Source organism: Osmerus mordax, chromosome 10 (assembly GCF_038355195.1).
Source record: "Osmerus mordax isolate fOsmMor3 chromosome 10, fOsmMor3.pri, whole genome shotgun sequence".
Taxonomy (NCBI): Eukaryota; Metazoa; Chordata; class Actinopteri; order Osmeriformes; family Osmeridae; genus Osmerus; species Osmerus mordax.
The window spans coordinates 9,807,849-9,827,531 of NC_090059.1; the positions used below are offsets into that span (position 1 = coordinate 9,807,849).

Here is a 19,683-nt window from a genome sequence, read left to right on the forward strand (position 1 = left end):
AAAACCCAGGTTCATCAAGGTTGGTTAACTGAGGTTGGTGGCTGTTCACCAGGGGACACTACAGACATGGACCATTTCACCTCCATCTGTGACTCTCTCTCTCTCTCTCTCTCTCTCTCTCTCTCTCTCTCTCTCTCTCACACACACACACACACACACACTACTGACTTATCATAACAAGAAACAAGAGAGAAGCTTATTAAATGAGAGAGTGGTCATTTGGCTGCTACCATCTCCTCCTTAAGCTATTTGGAAGCAACCCTAAAAAGGTTATAATTGCATGCATCTGTCACTCAAAACTGGGCCAAAATGAAGGTTACTGCTGCATTTAACTTATCGTCTGTCATTATAAGAAATCACCCGAGACAGCGCTTTCCCATTACGCACTGATAATGTGTGATGAGACTGAGCAAAGAGCCAATGACTAATAGAGTATGGGAGTGAGTAATGAATGCACATGCATGAATTGCAGTGCATAGAGATGAAGAACTTGAGAGTCTAGAGGACATCACCGTAAACATGATCACCCCTCCACCCCCAACCCCCGCTCTTTAAGCAGTTTTGCCAAGTCTGAGGCCAGACGTGCACTTTTCTATGGATGGAACATGATTCGAACTTCTACTCAAACGGACTATAAGTTAGGAATGTGTCATTGAGTTCACATTTAAAAAGACCGGATAAGGTGAAGGATGTGAGTCAATCACTGCGAGATCCACTTCAAGATTGGAGTTATGGAGATGAGAATGGAGTCATCTGTTGGTTTAGAATCCATGTGGATTGCTGTGTCTCCTATCTTGTCTCTTATTTCCATTACTCTGTAAGCCCCGAGTCTATAGCCCTTATTTCCCAGTCAAGAGGTGTTCGGGAGCTGTTCGCACCGGTGGTGCTGAAATTTGAAACCAAGTCAACCAGGCTCCTTGGAGGTCGTTTCGTATTAGAGCGGTGAGTCTTCTGATATTGCAACGCCATCGCGTGCCTTCTGAAGAAATACACCTGTGTCGCAGCACCCACCGTCGGAATGTACGTCATCCACCTCAAGCCAATCGTGACGTGGTACTACAGCTGTATTAGCATACCGTGGGGAGTTTGGTCCAATCAGGACCAGCCAAGCATGTCCGTAAATCAAAGTTTTTGTAAAGGAGCGCGTGTAGCAAAGGAAAGAAAGTACTCGCCGGTGGTTTATTCAGGCGTTCAAGTCGAATAGCATAAGAGGATATATAAGAGCGTGAAGCACTGGATATTTCATTTATTTCACGCATGCAACATCGCAGCTCAACCCCTCCTGTTAATTGAGGTATTGAAAAGAAATAATAGCCCATTCTTTTTCACAGTAGGGATATTGTTCTTATTGTACGTTTGATGCGTGTTTGTAACGTAATGCACAGGCATTACATGACACCATATCAACTAAAGATTTCGAAGAGATAAATAAAAAGAGACATTGACGTCTGACCTCATATTTGCAAACGATAAAGTGTTTTTCTGACACATGATGACGGAAATTAGTGAAAAAGAAAATGAACCACAGAATCGAGACCGGGACCTCCAGCGTTCATTGGGAACGGTGCCTATACAACCCGAATCAAAGGTAAGGAACTCACTCGACCTGCTACCCCCTAACCCCCCTGTGAATTGATAAGAATGTTCTTGACATGAATTCTATATATCTTTGTAGTCGAAGACCCCGTGTTAACAAAATGCAGGGGACAACAAGTTACAAGCAACAGTACACTTATGTAACCCTATTAGGCTCAGCACAGCCTCTGCATGGTGATCCTTGCAGACTACTCACGGGTTGTGTAAGGTGAGAGGTAGATTCAATATGTAGTATAACATGTAGTGAAGCCATAGAAATGTCAAACTTTTCAACTAATGTTGACACATGCCACCTATGGGTGATAGTATTACAGGAGATAACACCTCACAGATTAGCTCCTGAAATCCTAAAGTATAGCATCACAACCAGGAAATATATAGCCTTTTTTCAGACAATGTCTATGACAGGAGGAATGTACAATGTAGCCACAAAGTGTTGCTGTTACTGTGTTGTATGTTTGTCTGTGTGTGTCTGCGAGGATGTGTGTGTGTGTGTGTGTGTGTGTGTATGTGTATATATGTGTGAGATGAACTGGTAGACATAGCTCCAGGGCCAGTCTGGATCTGGTCACCCCAAAGGTTTGTACTTGAGCAGAGCAGCTTTGCTTCAACTCTCCAAGCACCCAAAACTATCACTGGATGCCCCTGTCCTAAAACCCCTTGTATATGTGCAATGGAAGTTAAAGTGATTATGAGAGGTTCACTATGTCAACTTGCTCTGTTGTAGATCAATGGATCATAGCCCTTAGTGTGGCATGTTCAAAAACATGTTGTGGTTAGTAATTATCACATGTAGTTCCCTGAACGTCTATTTTCTTAGTGAAATAGTGTGAGAGTAGGCAATTTATATTGTGAAGTCAGATTTTTTCACAGTCTCACATGATAGTATTTATTAAAGTGAAATGGAAGTATGCTTAACAATACCTACAGTATATAATCTAGACAGTAAAAACAATTAAGAAAAGACATCTTGAGTGTCAGCTATACAACCAACAAACATCTCCAACTAAAACGTCAGCAGCAAACAGGCACCACATTATCCTCAACCCCAACGCACCCCAAGCCACCCCCCCCCCCATCCCCCCCCAGCGTCGCGAGGATGGGAGGGTCCGCTGTTGATCAGGGCTGGGGCAGAGGGTGGGCTGGTCCAGGCAGGGGAGAAAATTTATGACTTAATCAGGTAACAGATGTTTCTCTTGTCTGGCTTGGAGCTGGGTCATCACTCAGATGAAACGCTGGCTGGACAAGACAACAGCGGAAAACAAAACAAAAGCCCCCACTCCATGTTGCTCTCTCTGCCAAGACCCCGGCAGCCGTGTTCCCTTTCCAAAAGAAAGAGGGGGAAAATGGAGGAGAGAGAGAGAGAGAGAGAGAGAGAGAGAGAGACAGAGAGAGAGAGAGAGAGAGAGACAGAGAGAGAGAGAGAGAGAGACAGAGAGAGAGAGAGACAGAGAGAGAGAGAGGGTTTTGTGTTGCCACAGGCTGGAAGAATCATCCGTCTTTCATGCTGTGCCTCTCTGTTCCTCTCTCTGTCTCGCATACTCAGTCTTCCTCAGCTTATATTTCTCTCTTTCTTTTCCGTCCTCTGTCTTTCTGCATCACTCCCTCTCTTTCTCTGCTCTGGATCTCCCCCGGTCTCACCTTTCCGGCTGGTTCTCTTGCTTACCACTCTGTCCTTCTCATAGCTCTCTCAGGTGAGCCCGCTGGCCTTTAGTGCCCCTCTCAAAGTAAGACAGTGAGAAGTTAATGGATATATATATATATTAGGGAGTCAGGTGGCTGAGCGGTTAGGGAGTCGGGCTAGTAATCCGAAGGTTGCCAGTTCGATTCCCGGTCATGCCAACTGACGTTGTGTCCTTGGGCAAGGCACTTCACCCTACTTGCCTCGGGGAATGTCCCTGTACTTACTGTAAGTCGCTCTGGATAAGAGCGTCTGCTAAATGACTAAATGTAATGTAAATGTAATCGTTTTTCCACTTCTCTTTTTTACATTCTGAAGGCTGGGTTGATTATGTTGAGGTTTTCAAATAGACGAGTCCACTTGAAAGGTCCATGACACAGCGGGGGTAGAAACATGTACAGTTTTGCTTCTGAGTCCCTTTCTTTCGTATTTCACTTCTTTTATTAGCTGGTGTAGCTGGTGAATTTGCTGAATGTGCAGAGTACCAGGCCCTCTTTACACGGCCCATCAGTTCAGCAATGAACACAGAGACACTTTTATGAGTGAAAAAGTTATGATGCCGGCGTGCCTCTGTATGGAACTCCATTTAGCTGCTCACTTGATTTTGTCCTGTTGTCTCAACCCGTTTCTTGTTTCTTTGTCAAACTGTTTCCCATCTCTCTCTTTTTTAGGCTTGAATCCAAACCCATGTTTATCTGTTCTTCCATCTAGTCTATCTGTTGTTCTCTCTCTCCTCGTCCCTCCATCTCTCTCATGTTTTGCTCCCTGCCTTCCCCTTCCCCTCCTGGTCTTTCTCATCTTCCTCTCCTCCTCAACCTCTCTAAATCCCCGGATAGCGATTCGCTGGGATTTTGGCAGGTTGGAGGTGTCCTTAAGGACAGCAACAGGGGGCACACACCAGAGGATGGTAAAAGTATAGAGGGAGGGAAGGTAGACGGGGAGTGGAGGGAGAGGGAGTAAAGGGGTGGAGAGCGATCCAGGGAACGCAAACGATACGAAGACAGGAAACGAGAGAAGCCAGAGAGAGATGCTGGAAATAGAGACACACTGGCAAGGAAATAATGAGGTGATGGAAGGGAGATAGCAAACACATGCTGCAGTTCCAACAAACGTTTTCTCTTTCCCTTCTTGTCTCCTGTATACGTGATATCTGGTTTCTCCTCATTTCTCTCCCCGTGAGTTGAGCTCCAGCATAAAGGTTACTTCATTCACAGCACACAGTAGGGGCGGCGTTAGAGGAGAGGAGAAAAGCTCAATTCAGTCATTCAATACAAAAAAAAAATAGTCTCTATTATGCTCATAATGACAATATTTAAAAGGTGACTCTGACCTAGAAAGGTCTTTGCATAGTCAGCGTGAAGACTGAAAACAGATGGATAAACAGAAGTGACCTTTTGTGGTTTAATTACAGAATAGAGCTGAGTTGGGATGTTCTTTACAAGGTGGGGAAAATTGAAACAATACAGTGGGCAGGTTTAAAGGCTGGCACACACAGAAAAAAGACAGATTAATATATCTTTCTTTTGAAGAGTTGTGTTGAATGCATACAGCACACCCCACAATATATACTAAATGTCTATATTCTAAAAGCATTGCTTTTGAATTCATATTCCAAATTTAAACTAAATTGGATGAAATATCAGTTTGAAAGAAGTATTGACATGAGGTTGAAGTTTAAAAGTGAAAGGTTGTGTGAGGACACTAACATCCCTTGTAGTACAATAGAATACTTGGGCTTTCCTTAGCAGACTTGGACCTCAGCTAATAGGAGGTGTGTGTGCACCCATCTGTGTTCCTGGGTGTGAAAGCCATGAGAAGATGTGAACAGTGGTGACGTATCCCCTCACCCTGCCAGTCGCCCGATTCGCAGATTGATGACTGTCGAGTTTATGTATTCCAGAGACATCAAAGACCGCTGTTACCTCATGCTAATTGCTTAAGCTGCTTACGAACGAGATAAGCCTTCTGAACTGCTGTATTTGGATCTACACGTTCTTCGCCACAACACTCTCAAACAACCACCATGCTAACATATGAACAGCTCATTATAGAAGGCAATGCTGTGCTAAATAAAGACCAACCTAGAATAGTAAGACACATGAACAATGCTAGAATAAGAAGGCCTTCCACAAGCGGAAACCCTCCACTTGTCTCATCGACTGGACTAGCTCTCCACAAACTATGAGCCATTCCTGTGAAACCTTCCCTTTTCAGGACATCTTTGAATCAAGCACTGATTGGATCTGTGCTTGCGAATTTGTTCCGTTCAGCCATATCAGTAATGAACTGTCTAAGAAGTTCCATCACATGCAGCACCATTTAATAACTAATATTATGTCTTGACAGTATCATCACTTGAAACAGACACAATCCCCCCCTCAAAAAAAACAAATTCTCCTCTCTACCTGTTACTGGGACAGTCGCTATAAAGAGATTTTTATAAAGCCAGTTTGTGTTGGAAGCAGTTTCCTAGTATCTTGAAACCTCACCATTCCTAGGCAAGCCATGTGAACAACACCTCTCCCTGTAATCATTAATTTATCCATGCATCTCACAACCGGGCTATAAATAGCACCACCAAACATCTCTGTGCAGCACACGCCTTCAAACAGGCAGAGTACAAGGCCGGGACGTCTGCTCTGCTCTGGCACTGTCGGCCCATCTCAGGGGGTTGGGGGGGGTGGTGGGGGTGGTTGGGTGGGGGGGGTTATGGGGTGGGGTGGTGTGGGGGGGGGGTCAGGGCCGGGGTGCATTGTTTGGGTCCTCAAAGGGGAAGGGGAGAAAACAGGGAGGAAATATTTCCCAGCCTAGTCTTCTTGTTGTCTAACCGCCTCTCTGTTAACTCTCTCTCTCTTTCTGGCTCTCGCTCTCATTCTCCCATGCTTTCTCTTTCCCCTTCATTGTGGCCTTACTGCTATCTATCTCCCTCTCCTGCTCTGTCTCTTTCCCTATCGCCTGCTCACTCTGTCTGTTAGGCTAATTGCTGTCAGTTGTTCAAAGAGAGATGGCGCTCTGGGTTTGGGAGCCATAAATAGATTCTACAGCACCTGAGGGAGAGATAGCAGAGCAAAGAAGCACTGTTGGGATTGACAAGGTTGGCGGTCCCCAAGGGCCTGCTTCTGTCCCATTAATTTTTTTTTGGGGGGGGGGGGGGGGGGGGGGTAGAGGGGAGGGGGGGGGTTGGACAGACAATGGGCATCGAGGCAAATTTAAGTGGCAGGCATGTTTCTCTTTCGGCTCATGAATAGGCACCCCCACAAAGTTAAAACTGCACTCGTCATCACACGATCACCACCACGCCCCTGACACCTCCACGCCTCATCTCACACCCGATACCCCCAACCCTCCCCCTGAACAAACCTCCCCCCCCCCCCCCCCCCCCGCCCCCCCCCAACGCATCCACGCACCCCTGGGCCCCGATGTGAACGCCGAACACTGCGGCGGTTATGAGTCAGATGCCTCGGGCTCTCTGGGGGGCTGGTGCCAAGGTGTGAAGGCGCCCATGGGAGGAGCCTGTCTGTCACTGTGCCCTCTTGTTCACAGCTGGTATCTCTGCACAGCATGGGACCAGCCACTGTGCTTTACCCACTGCCTCTGCATAAATGTGACAGCACTTTAGCCCAAACCAAAGACCCGTGGAATTAAGGAGACATTGCTGAAAAATGCAGACCTAACAGTCTGGTGATTAACCCTGATGGAATTCACAACTGCGTCAACATTAATACTCGGAGGTGCTTAACTGTGCTGTCATTGCGGTTATTCATTAGAGACAGTTGAATATGTATGCAGGTGTTTTACAGGAGGCCTGTGATCTAGCTCTTTGTGCGAAGGTAAAGAGACAGCAGGCAACTGCGTTTCAGAAAGGACATTGGTTTGAGGTTTACTCAGGTCATTGTGACAAAAATTTATTTTTATAAGTTCACAGATGAAAAGAATAAATAAAAGCAGCAATAAAAATCCGTAGACTGGGAAGAGCTAGAAATAGATTACCAAGGTCAAATGGGGGCACGCATTGTGGTGGAAAGGAAAATGAAATAGCCTATTTGATTAGTCCACCAGTCAACCTGAAAAAAGACATTAAAGCGAGCATGGCTACAGCTCCCACAAGAAAAACATTTGCAAGAGACACTCACTAATGGGTCAACAGAGAGAGCTCTGTTCATCACTCAAGCTAATTGGCGTTAGTGAATCCATGGCTTTAGGGAAGAAAAGAGGAAACTACTCAACATTATTGATGATCCTTTCCAAGAAGAAGCGCACACAGGCTACAATAATTTCTCCCAGGTGCTGAGAAAATATACAGATGCTACAGAGACACAAGGAGATGGCACACCCAAGCACACACACACACACAGTTGTGTACACCACAGACACAACAATCATGCAGAGAAACAAAACATATGTTCCCCCAAATGTGTCTAATATGATAAAAATCACTTGAAACTAACTGTTTTGTTTTGGTTTCCACTGTATATCACTCACTCGCCCTCACGCCTCATGTTCTGTTGGTGCTTAGGTCCGTGGCGCTTATTATCACCAAATATTGGAGCTCATTGCCTCCAACTCCCCGTAATCTGTTGTCATTAGTGACATCTCATTATTGCGGCCAAGATCAGTTCCTGGCAAGTCCGCAGGAAACGGGAGGTGAGGGGGGGTGGTAGTGGGGCAGTCTGAGTGAAATATAAACACTGTCTTTGTTGTGCATCAATGCCTCAAGTGTGGGGGAGCAGGCCGCTCAATAAAACTAATCAAATCTGAATTTTAAGGGATATTGAGTTGCCAGGATTTGCTAGGAACAGCACATTTCTGATCCAAACGGAGAAGGAGAAAAGCAGAAGATGAAAGAGGAGATGCCAAGTCTGGCAGGTGAAGGTCAACCAGAGGGCATAAGCAGGCTGCTGGAAGCACTTAACGTCGGACGCCAGTTACTTGACCTACATGTAGATGGAATTCTGTTCATCCTAATTGCCAGAAATTACAATATTGTTTTAATATACAGGATATCGATATTTCCCATTTTTTTTCCAGTTTTGATTTGGAAAAGCCTTAAACCCTTGGCTGATGTCTTGGAAGTACTCTAAGCCACAAATGTGTCATTTTCTGTGGAGAAAAACCTTCCTAAAAAACATAGTAATAGTACAGATTTTGTTACCATTGTGAATAACAGCACCATGGTATATATTGGAGCATTTCTACTCCAATGTAAAACAAACCATTTTCTTTGGTCCACAGCTCCAGAGACTGAAGCGTTCTCTCTCCTTAAAGTCGGTGATGCGCAGTAAAAGCGTGGACAACTTCTTCCAGCGGAACGGCGAAGCCCGCCTCCCCTCGACCCTCATCACCGAGCCTTCGCCGCAGGAGTCCCCTCCGGCCGCCGAGCGGTCGCCGTCCATCTCGCCGTCCATCAGTCCCAACCCCTCGCTCTCGTCCCACTCGCCCTCCGTCAGCCCCTCACTCTCGACGTCCTCCAAGGCCCACGTCCAGGCCCTGGCTCAGCCCAGCAAAACCCACTGTTTCCAGGAGCATGTGTTCCGCCGGCCCACTTGCTGTCAGCAGTGCAAGCACATGATCCAGGGTAGGTCCTCTGAAGGCTCAGGCACATGATCCAGGGTAGGTCCTCTGAAGGCTCAGGCACATGATCCAGGGTAGGCCCTCTGAAGGCTCAGGCACATGATCCAGGGTAGGTCCTCTGAAGGCTCAGGCACATGATCCAGGGTAGGTCCTCTGAAGGCTCAGGCACATGATCCAGGGTAGGTCCTCTGAAGGCTCAGGCACATGATCCAGGGTAGGTCCTCTGAAGGCTCAGGCACATGATCCAGGGTAGGTCCTCTGAAGGCTCAGGCACATGATCCAGGGTAGGTCCTCTGAAGGCTCAGGCACAACACAGTGGGCCATTCGCTTCCACCCTGGTCCTGCCATCCTAGAGTCAAAGGGACGGTAGTGTATAGTAACAGAATGCAGCAACGTGTTTTGCAGTACAGCGCAAACACATGATCCATGGTGACAATGGTGACAAGATTTGTTGTCTACTAGTGTGTTCAACCATACATTAGCAATCTTTAAACCATGAGTCTTACATGTATTCCCATTGTAAACCCAGATGGTCAGTAGCTAGCTAAAGTCAAAGCTGTCTATCTGTGGAACATCTTGTTAAAGCACCCAAGTGGAGCTCCAATTGAAGCCCATGTATACAATCATGATGGATAGTTGTTCTTGATCGAAGATCAATGACTTCTGTCATCACTTGTGCTGTCATACCATACAGTATGCACTGATACCTCTTATTGCACAGGATGCTGCTAATATTCGTTTATACTCTTCTTTAACGTGGGTGTCCTTCATGTGTGTGTTTGCAGGAAACTCCAAACAGGCGCTGCGCTGTAAAGCCTGCAAGCTAGGAGCTCACCTTTGGTGCTCCTCCGAGCTATCCCAGCAGCCCTGCACTGGCAAGGTAAACCCAGCTCTCTCCCCACCACAGTCTCTCACCAAATGCTAGTACCAATAAGCATAGCTTCCAAACACAGTTCACAGTCTATATACATTGTCTTCTATAGGCAGCCAATGTAAACAGAAAAAGGAGTACAAATTGCAAGGTAGAACTTGAGATCAAACCATCACCAAGACCCGTAGTGGACTTTTTTTTCTTTTATTCCTTTTTTTTGTCCTCTTGTTCATTTCAACTCAACCATGATATATGAACTGGCTAAACAACAGTTCTCCAGAGGCTAGTTGATTATGCAGTAGGTATTGTTTCAGCTAGGCAGGAACCAGCTGGTAGCCTTAATTGTCTCTCAGTTGACTCAGATGTGTGGGAGGAGGTGGGGAGTCTGATCAGTGCATTTAGACTCAAACTCCCTGCGCCAGCGTACTTCGGAGCGGATCAGACCTTTTCCTGAAGCGTTGGAGGAAATATAAAAAGACAAAGTGGACCGAGCAAAAGAATTAGAGAGAGAAAGAGAGGTTGAGAAGAATAGGGAGAAAGAGAAGAGAGAGAGAGAGAGAGCGAGAGAGAGAGAGAGAGAGAGAGCGAGAGAGAGAGAGAGAGAGAGATGGGAGGAATGTGTAAAAAGTATCAGATGTTCTGTATGAGAAACATAAGCCAAAAGTGCAGAGACTGATATCAGCTTGGGTCCCAATTTATTCCCTTGCCCCGCCCCCCCGACTCCCTCCCGCTCCCCGCCCTTACCCCCCCCCCCCCCCCCCCCCCCCCGCATACCCCATCCCAAATTCTGTGTTTTCCTTACTCTCCTCTCAAGTCGCTCGGAAAATCAATATCTCCCTGCACCAGCCGCTGTGGCTAATTCAGTGTGAAATTTGCTGTGTTTGAGGCGCACGTGGGCCCTCGAGGATACGACATGCCAGGCCGGAGCCAGGCCTCGTGTGTCCACACCGCACAGTCATCAAAGCAAGGGATTAGACATATTGAAGAACTGGAAGAGAGATGCTAGCACACGCTAGCAGCTAGTTTATTTCAAATGTAGCCTAAGGTTGGTGGCTTTCTGTTTCTTTTTGGTTAAGGGGTGTAATGAATGTTGGTGTCATTTCCTCAGCTTATGCAAAAGTGCTCCCACGGGGCTATTCCTTTTCCTTTGATTAGGCGTAATTGACTCATGAGTTATGTGGAGAATGTTTAACATCAGATGAAGTAGCCCTGTCTATTGAATGTAGCTAAACTGAAAATGATTTAACAAATACAAACTGCTCACAAGTATTTTTTGTAAAAGCTTAAGGGGAGCAAGACAGTAAGTGATTCATTAACAACACACACTAACCAATAGAGAGGTGCATGGGAAACATTGTGAACAGCATACTTTAGGCTCACTTGTATTACAAGTGAGCCTAAAGTATATTTAAGAAGACATGGATGGCTATTAATATTTTCACAGCAAACACATGTACAATATAAGACACAAATTGAACAATAAGAGTGTAGTTTCTGGCCAGACCAGGGTGAAAGTGTGTTTGTCGACTCATGCATTCTAAATTCGCAATCAGTTCAACATCTGGCTGGCATACTAAATTACCTCGGAGGGACAATCATCCAAGGTGCATTCAGTCCTATCCTCAGAAAAGGGATTATGTGCTGGTACAAGTTGGGCTTGAGGGGTAATGGTGAGTGAGTACTGAATCATGGGTAAGATCCCATCATTATTCCCTTAATCTGTTTTAAAAAAAAATCTTTTTTGTCTTACCTAATTTTGAACGTGTCTGTTGTGAACCTGCAAAGAAGAGCAGAATGCCCAGATATTATTATTATTAGTAGTAGTAGTCTTGGAATGAGTCCCTCCTGCCTTCCCTGTGCACCTCAGGCCCGCTCGCTGGCAGACTTCGGCTCTGCCTCTCATTTATCAGAATCTCACCGAGGCATTCACACATCTATTATGTTTCAGGTGCCGGGTAAACGAGAGATAAATCTGATCCAGGAAGGATAGCTGGCATGCCTTATGATTTATGTTCTCGGAAAGAGAAGCTTTATTTTGATAAAGTGAGCACGAGAAGAGGGCTTTTCAGCCGTATTTTAGACTTTGGCAGCTTTTCTGAAAAAGCTTTTTTTGTCTACATGGTATGGTTCTTCAGCCATAGAATAGAATAGAAATAGAATAAAATAGAACACAAAACAAAACAAACCAGTCTGCTGAGCTCTTTTAAAGTGGAAAGTTTTACAGATTCCCCAGAACTGGATACCAAAACTTTGCCGTCATTGCAGTCAAAAACAGTACTTTTAACAGCTTGTTTCTGTTACTACATCTGAAGCACCCTCTCATGTCTGCGGGGAAAGAACGTCTTTCCATAGCTGCTGGGGTACTTTGATTTTCATGTCAAACGACAGCACCATGACTTTGGTGTGTGCAGCCAGTCGGGGGATTGTAAGAACTGTGTGTTTCTATAATCAGAAGTGTGCAGAGATGAACAGGTACGGTTCAAGCAAGGTAGAGCACAGCCAGCAATCGCATTCCACTAGTCCAAGTCTACCCCGGCATTACATGTGGTCCTCAACTCACAGTGACCCAGAGGGTGGAGATTGTGGTGAGGACTGTCACGTCCTGTCAACGTCCGCTTTGTGCATCCACCCATCCACTTCAAACTCTCCCACACACACAAACAAAAACACACAGGTAATACCCACTCAAAATCACAACAACAAAAAACACAATATACACTCATTCTCAGACACATATGTACAGTGAACAGTCAGACACCCATCCGACACAATGGAAACACGTGGGGATGAACACGTAACAAAGGGACACATATGTATTTGTGTACACGTTACACACATGGTGAAAACTTAGAACGCTATTGTGTCCACTCACTGCAAGTAACAAACACAGTCACACACAACCCTTAAAAAGCATCCATTCCGATCAACGTCCCGCCAGAAACCACAGGACTATCCATTTACTGAGGACAAAATACCTGACCTTTGTATTATTCAGGTTTCATCTACTCGGATTGCATTCAGACGAGAACAAACGTCTATTTATACATCTCCGTTGTCCTCTCTATCTCTGTCCTTCCTTGCTCTGCCAGACGGGAGCCTTCAAGCGGAACTTCAGCTCTCCTCTTCTAACCAACGACATGTTGGGAGTGGTCAAGGAAGCTCCTACAGCACAAGGTAAGTGTGTGTGCGTGCGTGTGTGCGTGCGTGTGTGTGTGTTGCTTTCCTCCTCCGGTTTGTCCTCTCAGTTACTGTTGATCTGTTAGTAGTGCCAGGCACAAGGACTTCTTCTACAGACACACACGCGCACGCAAGGAACATTTAGTCCCTCATCTCACTCACGCCCTCGGAAGCATATTGGGGCTAAAGATTGAGAAGCTTTTGCTGGGAGATTCCAGAATATCATGCTTTGAACAAGCATACCTATCTCTCCCCCCCCTCTCTTCTTTCTTTTCCCCTCTCTCTCTCTCTCTCTCTCAAACTCTCACTCTCTCTCTCTCTCTCTCTCTCTCTCTCTCTCTCTCTCTCTCTCTCTTTCATCTTCTTTTCCCCCACTCACTCATGCACACTTGCTGCCTCCCAATCCGCCTCTTCCTCCCTCTCTTCTTGATCCCCAGTAGAGAGGGAGGAAGTTCTGTATCCTTACTGGAGTCACTGCACATTGTGTGTGAATGTGAGAGCAGCTGTCAGACACACACACACAAAACTCTTTGACTCCAAACAGCTTCTAAACTCTAAAAAGACCCTGCTTCTCTGCCTTCCAAACTGATTAAGAGCCTCAGACTTGAATTACCGTGTGTGTGTGTGCGTCTATTTCCACACTTCTTTGGTCAGGTTTGTGTCTGTCTGTGTTAGTCATTCCCATTCTGCTTAGATCAAGTGTGTGTGTGTGCGTGTCAAATCATTGCTTTGGCTTCTTCATTCTGTACCAGACAGTCAATGCGAGGTGGAGGTCCTTACCTCCCCACCACTTGTGTCCTGTGAGAATAGCCAGTTGTCTTTCCTGTCATGTACACGTCTGCTAGTGCTGGGCGCACAGAACACAAGGTTTGTTCTCAGGTGGACATCAAGGTCTACCTTCTCCAGCTCATCTTTGACTATGCCAGTAAAGCCCTGAAGACTCAATATTCGGACTATTGAATAACTTTTTTGCTGTTGGTCGTGACTGTGTTGACAAATAGTTGTCTTATGCATGTGTGGTGTTCGTGTGTGTCTGGGGATGTTTAAATGTGTTTTTTTTTCTCCCAGTCTGATCAATTGTGTGTGTGTGTGTGTGTGGAATGTGTAAATGTGGCGTTTTTTTCTCTCACCCTGATAACGAAGTCTGTGTGCTTACTGCTTCCCAATGGTGCCTTTGCCTCTGATGCTGCATTGCATACTGATGAAGGCACACGTCAGAAAGCTTCCATGCTTGGTAATAAGTGAATTTATGCTTTGCGACCATCTAGGTGTAGTGTTTTCATTGTTCCATAACGCGCAGTCCCTGAATGCACGTGTGTCTGTGACTGGTGTGGACGACCATCCCTGCTAAGGCATATTTATGTACTTTGGGTACTTTCTCTGTGTGTGTGTGTGTGTGTGTGTGTGTGTGTGTGTGTGTGTGTGTGTGTGTGTGTGTGTGTGTGTGTGTGTGTGTGTGTGTGAGTATTCGGCCAGACGATTGAGGAGAGACAGAGATTGTAAGCTGTGTGTGTGTTTGTGTATGTGTGTGTGTGGCCAGCATATTGTGGAGAGACAGAGACTGTGTGAAATGCATGGAAGTGGACTTGTAACACTAGATGTGTGTGTGTGTGTTTCTAGAGTCTGGCAAGGCGTGTGTTGACCCTGTATATGAGGCACTGCGCTATGGAACCTCACTGGCTCTGCAGAGCCGGTCCAACTTCAGCAGTATCTTTGAGTCACCCTGTCAAGAGGTAACACACACAGTAACCCCCCCCCCACACACACACACACATAAAAACAATTGACACCGCTGAAATTCTAGTTATGCACATCCTCAAACGATCTCCCTTTCTCGTCCCTTGTTTCCTATAGGATGAAACATTTGATGAGGGCCTCGAATCTCAACCAATAGCTGAAGAGGAGTCTGTACCAGGAAGTAAGTTACTTTCACCTCTAAACTGTTACCCTCTTAATTTTATTTTTTGCTGTTCAGAAACTTTTGCTCTTGTTATCAGTATGTGATCCAACTAATAAAAAAGTAATTTGTATTAAGCTACAGTACTACTTGGTGGGCACTGCTAGCTCTCTGTTGCTATCTGTACTGCGGTTCTACTTGGTGGGCACTGCTAGCTAACGGTGAACTGTCCCATTTCCTGAAATATGGCTGTCATTACACACCATCATTACACTAATCTATTACATAGGGAGCGCTGCTTGCTGACATAACTGGGTTGGCTGGGAGTGAGGGGGTGTAGGATTGTCTACGCTATCTTGTCGGAGAAGGATGTTGTCTGTCTGTACGTATGCTTTTGTGCATAGGGCGAATGTGCGTTTGTGTGTGTGTGTTGTGCCGTCTTTTGTCCAGTCATTCTCCTGTCCTTATGGTGGCTGATATTCTAAGTAGTGAGCAAACTTTCACTGACCTCATGGTCCATTCTCTAAGTGACAATTCTCTTTCTCTCACACACACACACACACCCTCTCTGACTCTTAAACGCACACACTTCCTCTCCTCTCATCTCCCTCCAGATCTCACCCCTCCTGAAAGTGAGAAGGCCGATTCAGAAGACAGGGTCAGCTTGAAGGTGAGTAGTAAGCATTTATCTCCTCCTTCCTGGTCCTCCCCTTTCACTCGTCCTCCTGCTCCTCCATTCCCTCTCTCCTCTCGCCCTTATCTCTCTTCCTCTGTTCTCCATGACAACCAGCAAACTCTGATTTCATGTGATCACATGTGATTCTGACTGTAATTCTCCCAGTTTCTAATACAGTACTGCATTCAGTATGATAACTACTACAAGGGTACAGCATTATGACAAATCCAGCAAGTTCTTTGGCTAGCCTAAGAAACAGATGCATTTCTGACTGTTCTTGAGTGTGCTACAGTACAGTGTGACTGCTCCAGCATCAAGCCCACCACTGTGCTGAACTCTCTGGTCTCCCCCTCCCAGACTCCCAAACGCATCGATGTCCATTCCATACACACCTACGTGGCTCTGTACAAGTTCCTACCCCAGGAGAAGAATGACCTGGAGCTACAGTGAGTTCAAGACACAAGGATTTGTGTGTTTGTGTGTAGGTGTGGGTGAGTGTGTGAGTGTGGGTGTGTGTGTATGTGTCTAGCTCTGTTTGATTGGAAATGGGGGATAGGGAAAGTATACAATTCAATACATGACCATAATCCAGTAATAAATGACTTATTCTGCATTACGTGGTGCAGGATTTATTCAAATAGGATGTAAAGATGTGGTTGGGCTTAGGGAAAAGAAAAGAAAGGGTTGAAGGTGTGTGTGTGTGTGTGTTGGGAGAGGGGGTGAGTTCACTGCAGCGATAAGGTAAGTGTGGGGAGGGGGGGGCACAGCGCCAACACACACACACTCACCATCTGTCTTCACACTGGGGCGCTGAGACATGGCTGGCACACAGTGGGGGCCGCAAGGCTGGGAAGGACAGGCAGCTGTGTGTGTGTGTGTGTGCGTGTGTGTGTGCGCGTGTGTGTGTGTGTATGTGTGTGCAGGCATGCGTGTGTGTGTGTGTGTGCATGCGTGTGTGCATGCATGTGTATGTGTGTGCAGGCTAAATGATGTATGTCTCTCAGCGTGTGGTTTGTATGTAGTCCTTAATGGGAACCAATGTCTGACAGAGCTAGTCACTGTAAAATGTCCTAAGAAAATCCGGTGTTCCAAACAACCCGTTCTCTGTTTCTTCAGACCCGGGGACAGGGTACAAGTCATAGATGACTCCAACGAAGACTGGTGGAAGGTAGGTAGAAAAACATCCGCACTCCATTTTCAACTTCCTTACATAACGCTTTATAAAAGAAAACAAAAACAACTCGATTCACTTTTAGCCATCAAGCTAACCTATTTCTGTCCAAGTCTTTCAGTTCAACTTAATGGGGTGCAATACAGTGGTAAAGTGCAATTTATCCGTGGACCGTCAAGCTTAATCAGGCACAACTTGGATATTTCGTCTATCGGAAATATTCCAGCTGAGTCTGAACAGGAGTTGAAGGAAGTGTCCGGAGCTGGCTCTAATACATGTTTAATGAGCCTCGGCTTTGACGTCCTAATGGAGCGTGTGCTGAGCTGAGGGGAAAGCAGACATCAAGCTCACTAAACAGACACACACAGAGTAAATAGAACACACACACACTCTGCCCGGTCACTCACACACACACACTCAGACACACACTTGCATCCCTGTTGAACATTTACACTCACACAAACACACACACAGGCATACATAGCTTCAGAATGGGTAAACAGACACACACTCACCCAGAACTAAGAGTCCTAAACCAAAATGCACTTATCAATGACCGATGCTTGTTTTGCAGTCTGACCATGTCCTTGGTTAACTGGGTGACTGCGTGAATTAAAACATATTAAACAAATAACAATGCATTAATCTACTACTGTACGACCACAGCATCTCCTTAACAACAGGACTGTCACCACTCGTTTTCTAGTTTTAATCATAAACATCAGAGAGTAAACAGAACTGGGAAAACAACCGTGTAGGAAATTATCTTTTATTGTACACACATCAATTCAATGTCTTTGTTTATATGTTGAATTACCAAATTGATATTTCTAGGATTTACAGTTTTCTGGTATGTGTATGTGTGTATGTGCCTGTATTGTGTGTGAATGTGTGTGTGTGCCTTTGGGATGTATGTGTGTGTGCCTGTGGTATGTGTGTGTGTGTTTACACAGGGGAAAAGCAAAGACAAGGTGGGCTTTTTCCCTGCCAACTTTGTGCAGAGGGTACGCCCTGGCGAACGAGTGTGGAGGGTCATGGAGGGTTTCCATGGCAACCGCGAGAAAGGCCAGATGACTGTAAAAGAGTCTCAAGTAAGCTGAGACACACACACAAAAAGCCACTCTATCTAACACACACACACGCACACTCACACATACAGAACACTCTCTCCACAAACCCCATTCTTCTGCACATGCGTGCACAGTCCATCCCATTTTGCACATGCATATTAAATGGCGTGCAGATGAAAGTGACGACCTCACTCCTCTCCCCCTCCCATCCTCATCTACCCTTTCATTTCCCATTTTCTTGTCATGAATCCATCCCTCGCACTTCCCTCGTGTCTCCTTCCCTCGTGTCTCCTTCTAAACGTTCTGCCCCCCCCTCCCTCTCTGTATCCTACGGTCCCCCTCTCCTTATTCACCCCCAGATCTGTGTGGGCAAGAACGAGGAGACCGACGAGTACCTGAGGCTCAGCAGTGGCAAGAAGAAAGGCTTGGTCCCATCCAAGTACCTCCTAGAGATCTGACTCTGACCAGGGGGGGCTTCTCCTCTCCCACACCTACTCTGCCCTCCAGGCCCCTCTGCTAGCGCTCCCAGGTGGGCCTCACCACCTCAACGCTGTCTGCCGCTCCTCTGGCAATGACTTGGAGCCCCCCCACCCCCTCACCCTCTCTGCCCATCCGGCCCCAACCCCTCAAAAAAGGATTTGAGTTGTGAGACAAGAAAGGTGGACGTTGTTCTGAAACCAGTCTCCGTGAATTTGGCCGCTGCTTCGCGCTAAGATGTGGAGTGTTCCGGAAAGAGGAAAGGATGAGGATGATGGAGGCTGGAGGTGTAGCTGACCTCACTTCTTTCCTGTACCGGTCACACGTAGAGCACACACAACTGCAAATAGAAACACTAACAAAGACTGAGGTGGTTGTATCCATAGCCTGGCAAACACACGCTTACAGTACACACACACACACACATATTGACAAAGACAGCCAAGTGTTGGTATTGAATTGGAAACAACTGTGAAAGCCTGTGTGGATCTAAAGGAAATCTGGATATCTCACTGACTATACAATAACCCTGCTTCTGCTCTAGCCCTGCAGAACAAAAATGACCGATCCTGGAGCCTGTAGGGTCTCTGAGCTCAGCAAATTTGGCTACCATCTTCAAAGAGGTGTATCTTTGTCTGTTTGATGGTAGCATTATTTCATTGTAGCAGCTTGTGCAAACAGAACTTTTTCTTGGCTGAACCTTGACACCCCCCTAGTGAGACTGTTCAGCCCAGCTCGCTGTGAATCCATTTATTTAGCACAAAGGGCAAACCAAGGTTGGTTGCAGGGGACAAAGAAGCCACAAGGGTCCTATGATGACTGACTAGTTGTAGCGGGAATGGTGGAACTGAAAGGGTACTGTTGCATGCGTCGCTCACTCTGACAAGTATTTTGAGGTTTTCAGTTGTCTGGGTCATTGCTGTCTTTACTCCGTAGCTTAGGTTTATTCTTCTGACACCAATCCACTATTTACACACACACACACACACACACACACACACACACACACACACATGCAAACACACTCTCCCCCACTGTCATATATCTAAGCCCAGTGTGCCCTTCTACACACACACACTCACACATACAAACACACACACATACAGTACTTCTGACAGCAGATGGTGTAGCAAAGTCAGATATGTTCAGACATAAACCAAGGTAGAGAGTTCACTCCAAAAGGTAAATTGAAAGGGTTTTCTTCAGATCTTCTTTAGATCAGATGTCCTGTGTCACACAGCCTGACAATTGAGTTGTATTCCACTGACTATCTTAAAACAAAGGTTTCTCTGTGGCCCAAATGAATGTTGAGCGTCTTAAATCAATTTTTATGGATTGATATCATGTATCAAGATTTAATTCTTGTTTATTTATCTTTATCATGATTTATACATTACAAGGCAGTAGCGCGGCCACATGAAACCTGGCAATAACCGTTGTTGGTAATATACTGTGTGTACTATGTGTAAATAGGAATAAGATACCAACTTTAAATG

General features: G+C 45.9%; 1 protein-coding gene across 1 annotated transcript; it reads left to right on the forward strand.

Moving 5' to 3' along the window:
• Positions 1–1,489: 1,489 nt before the first annotated feature.
• LOC136950936 (SH3 and cysteine-rich domain-containing protein 2-like) lies at positions 1,490–18,168 on the forward strand. Its single transcript, XM_067245461.1, has 11 exons — positions 1,490–1,588; positions 8,510–8,852; positions 9,634–9,728; positions 12,809–12,893; positions 14,517–14,629; positions 14,751–14,814; positions 15,408–15,463; positions 15,827–15,915; positions 16,586–16,637; positions 17,594–17,731; positions 18,070–18,168. The coding sequence occupies exons 1-11, from the start codon at positions 1,490–1,492 to the stop codon at positions 18,166–18,168; spliced, it is 1,233 nt and encodes a 410-aa protein (XP_067101562.1).
• The last annotated feature ends 1,515 nt before the right edge of the window (positions 18,169–19,683 follow it).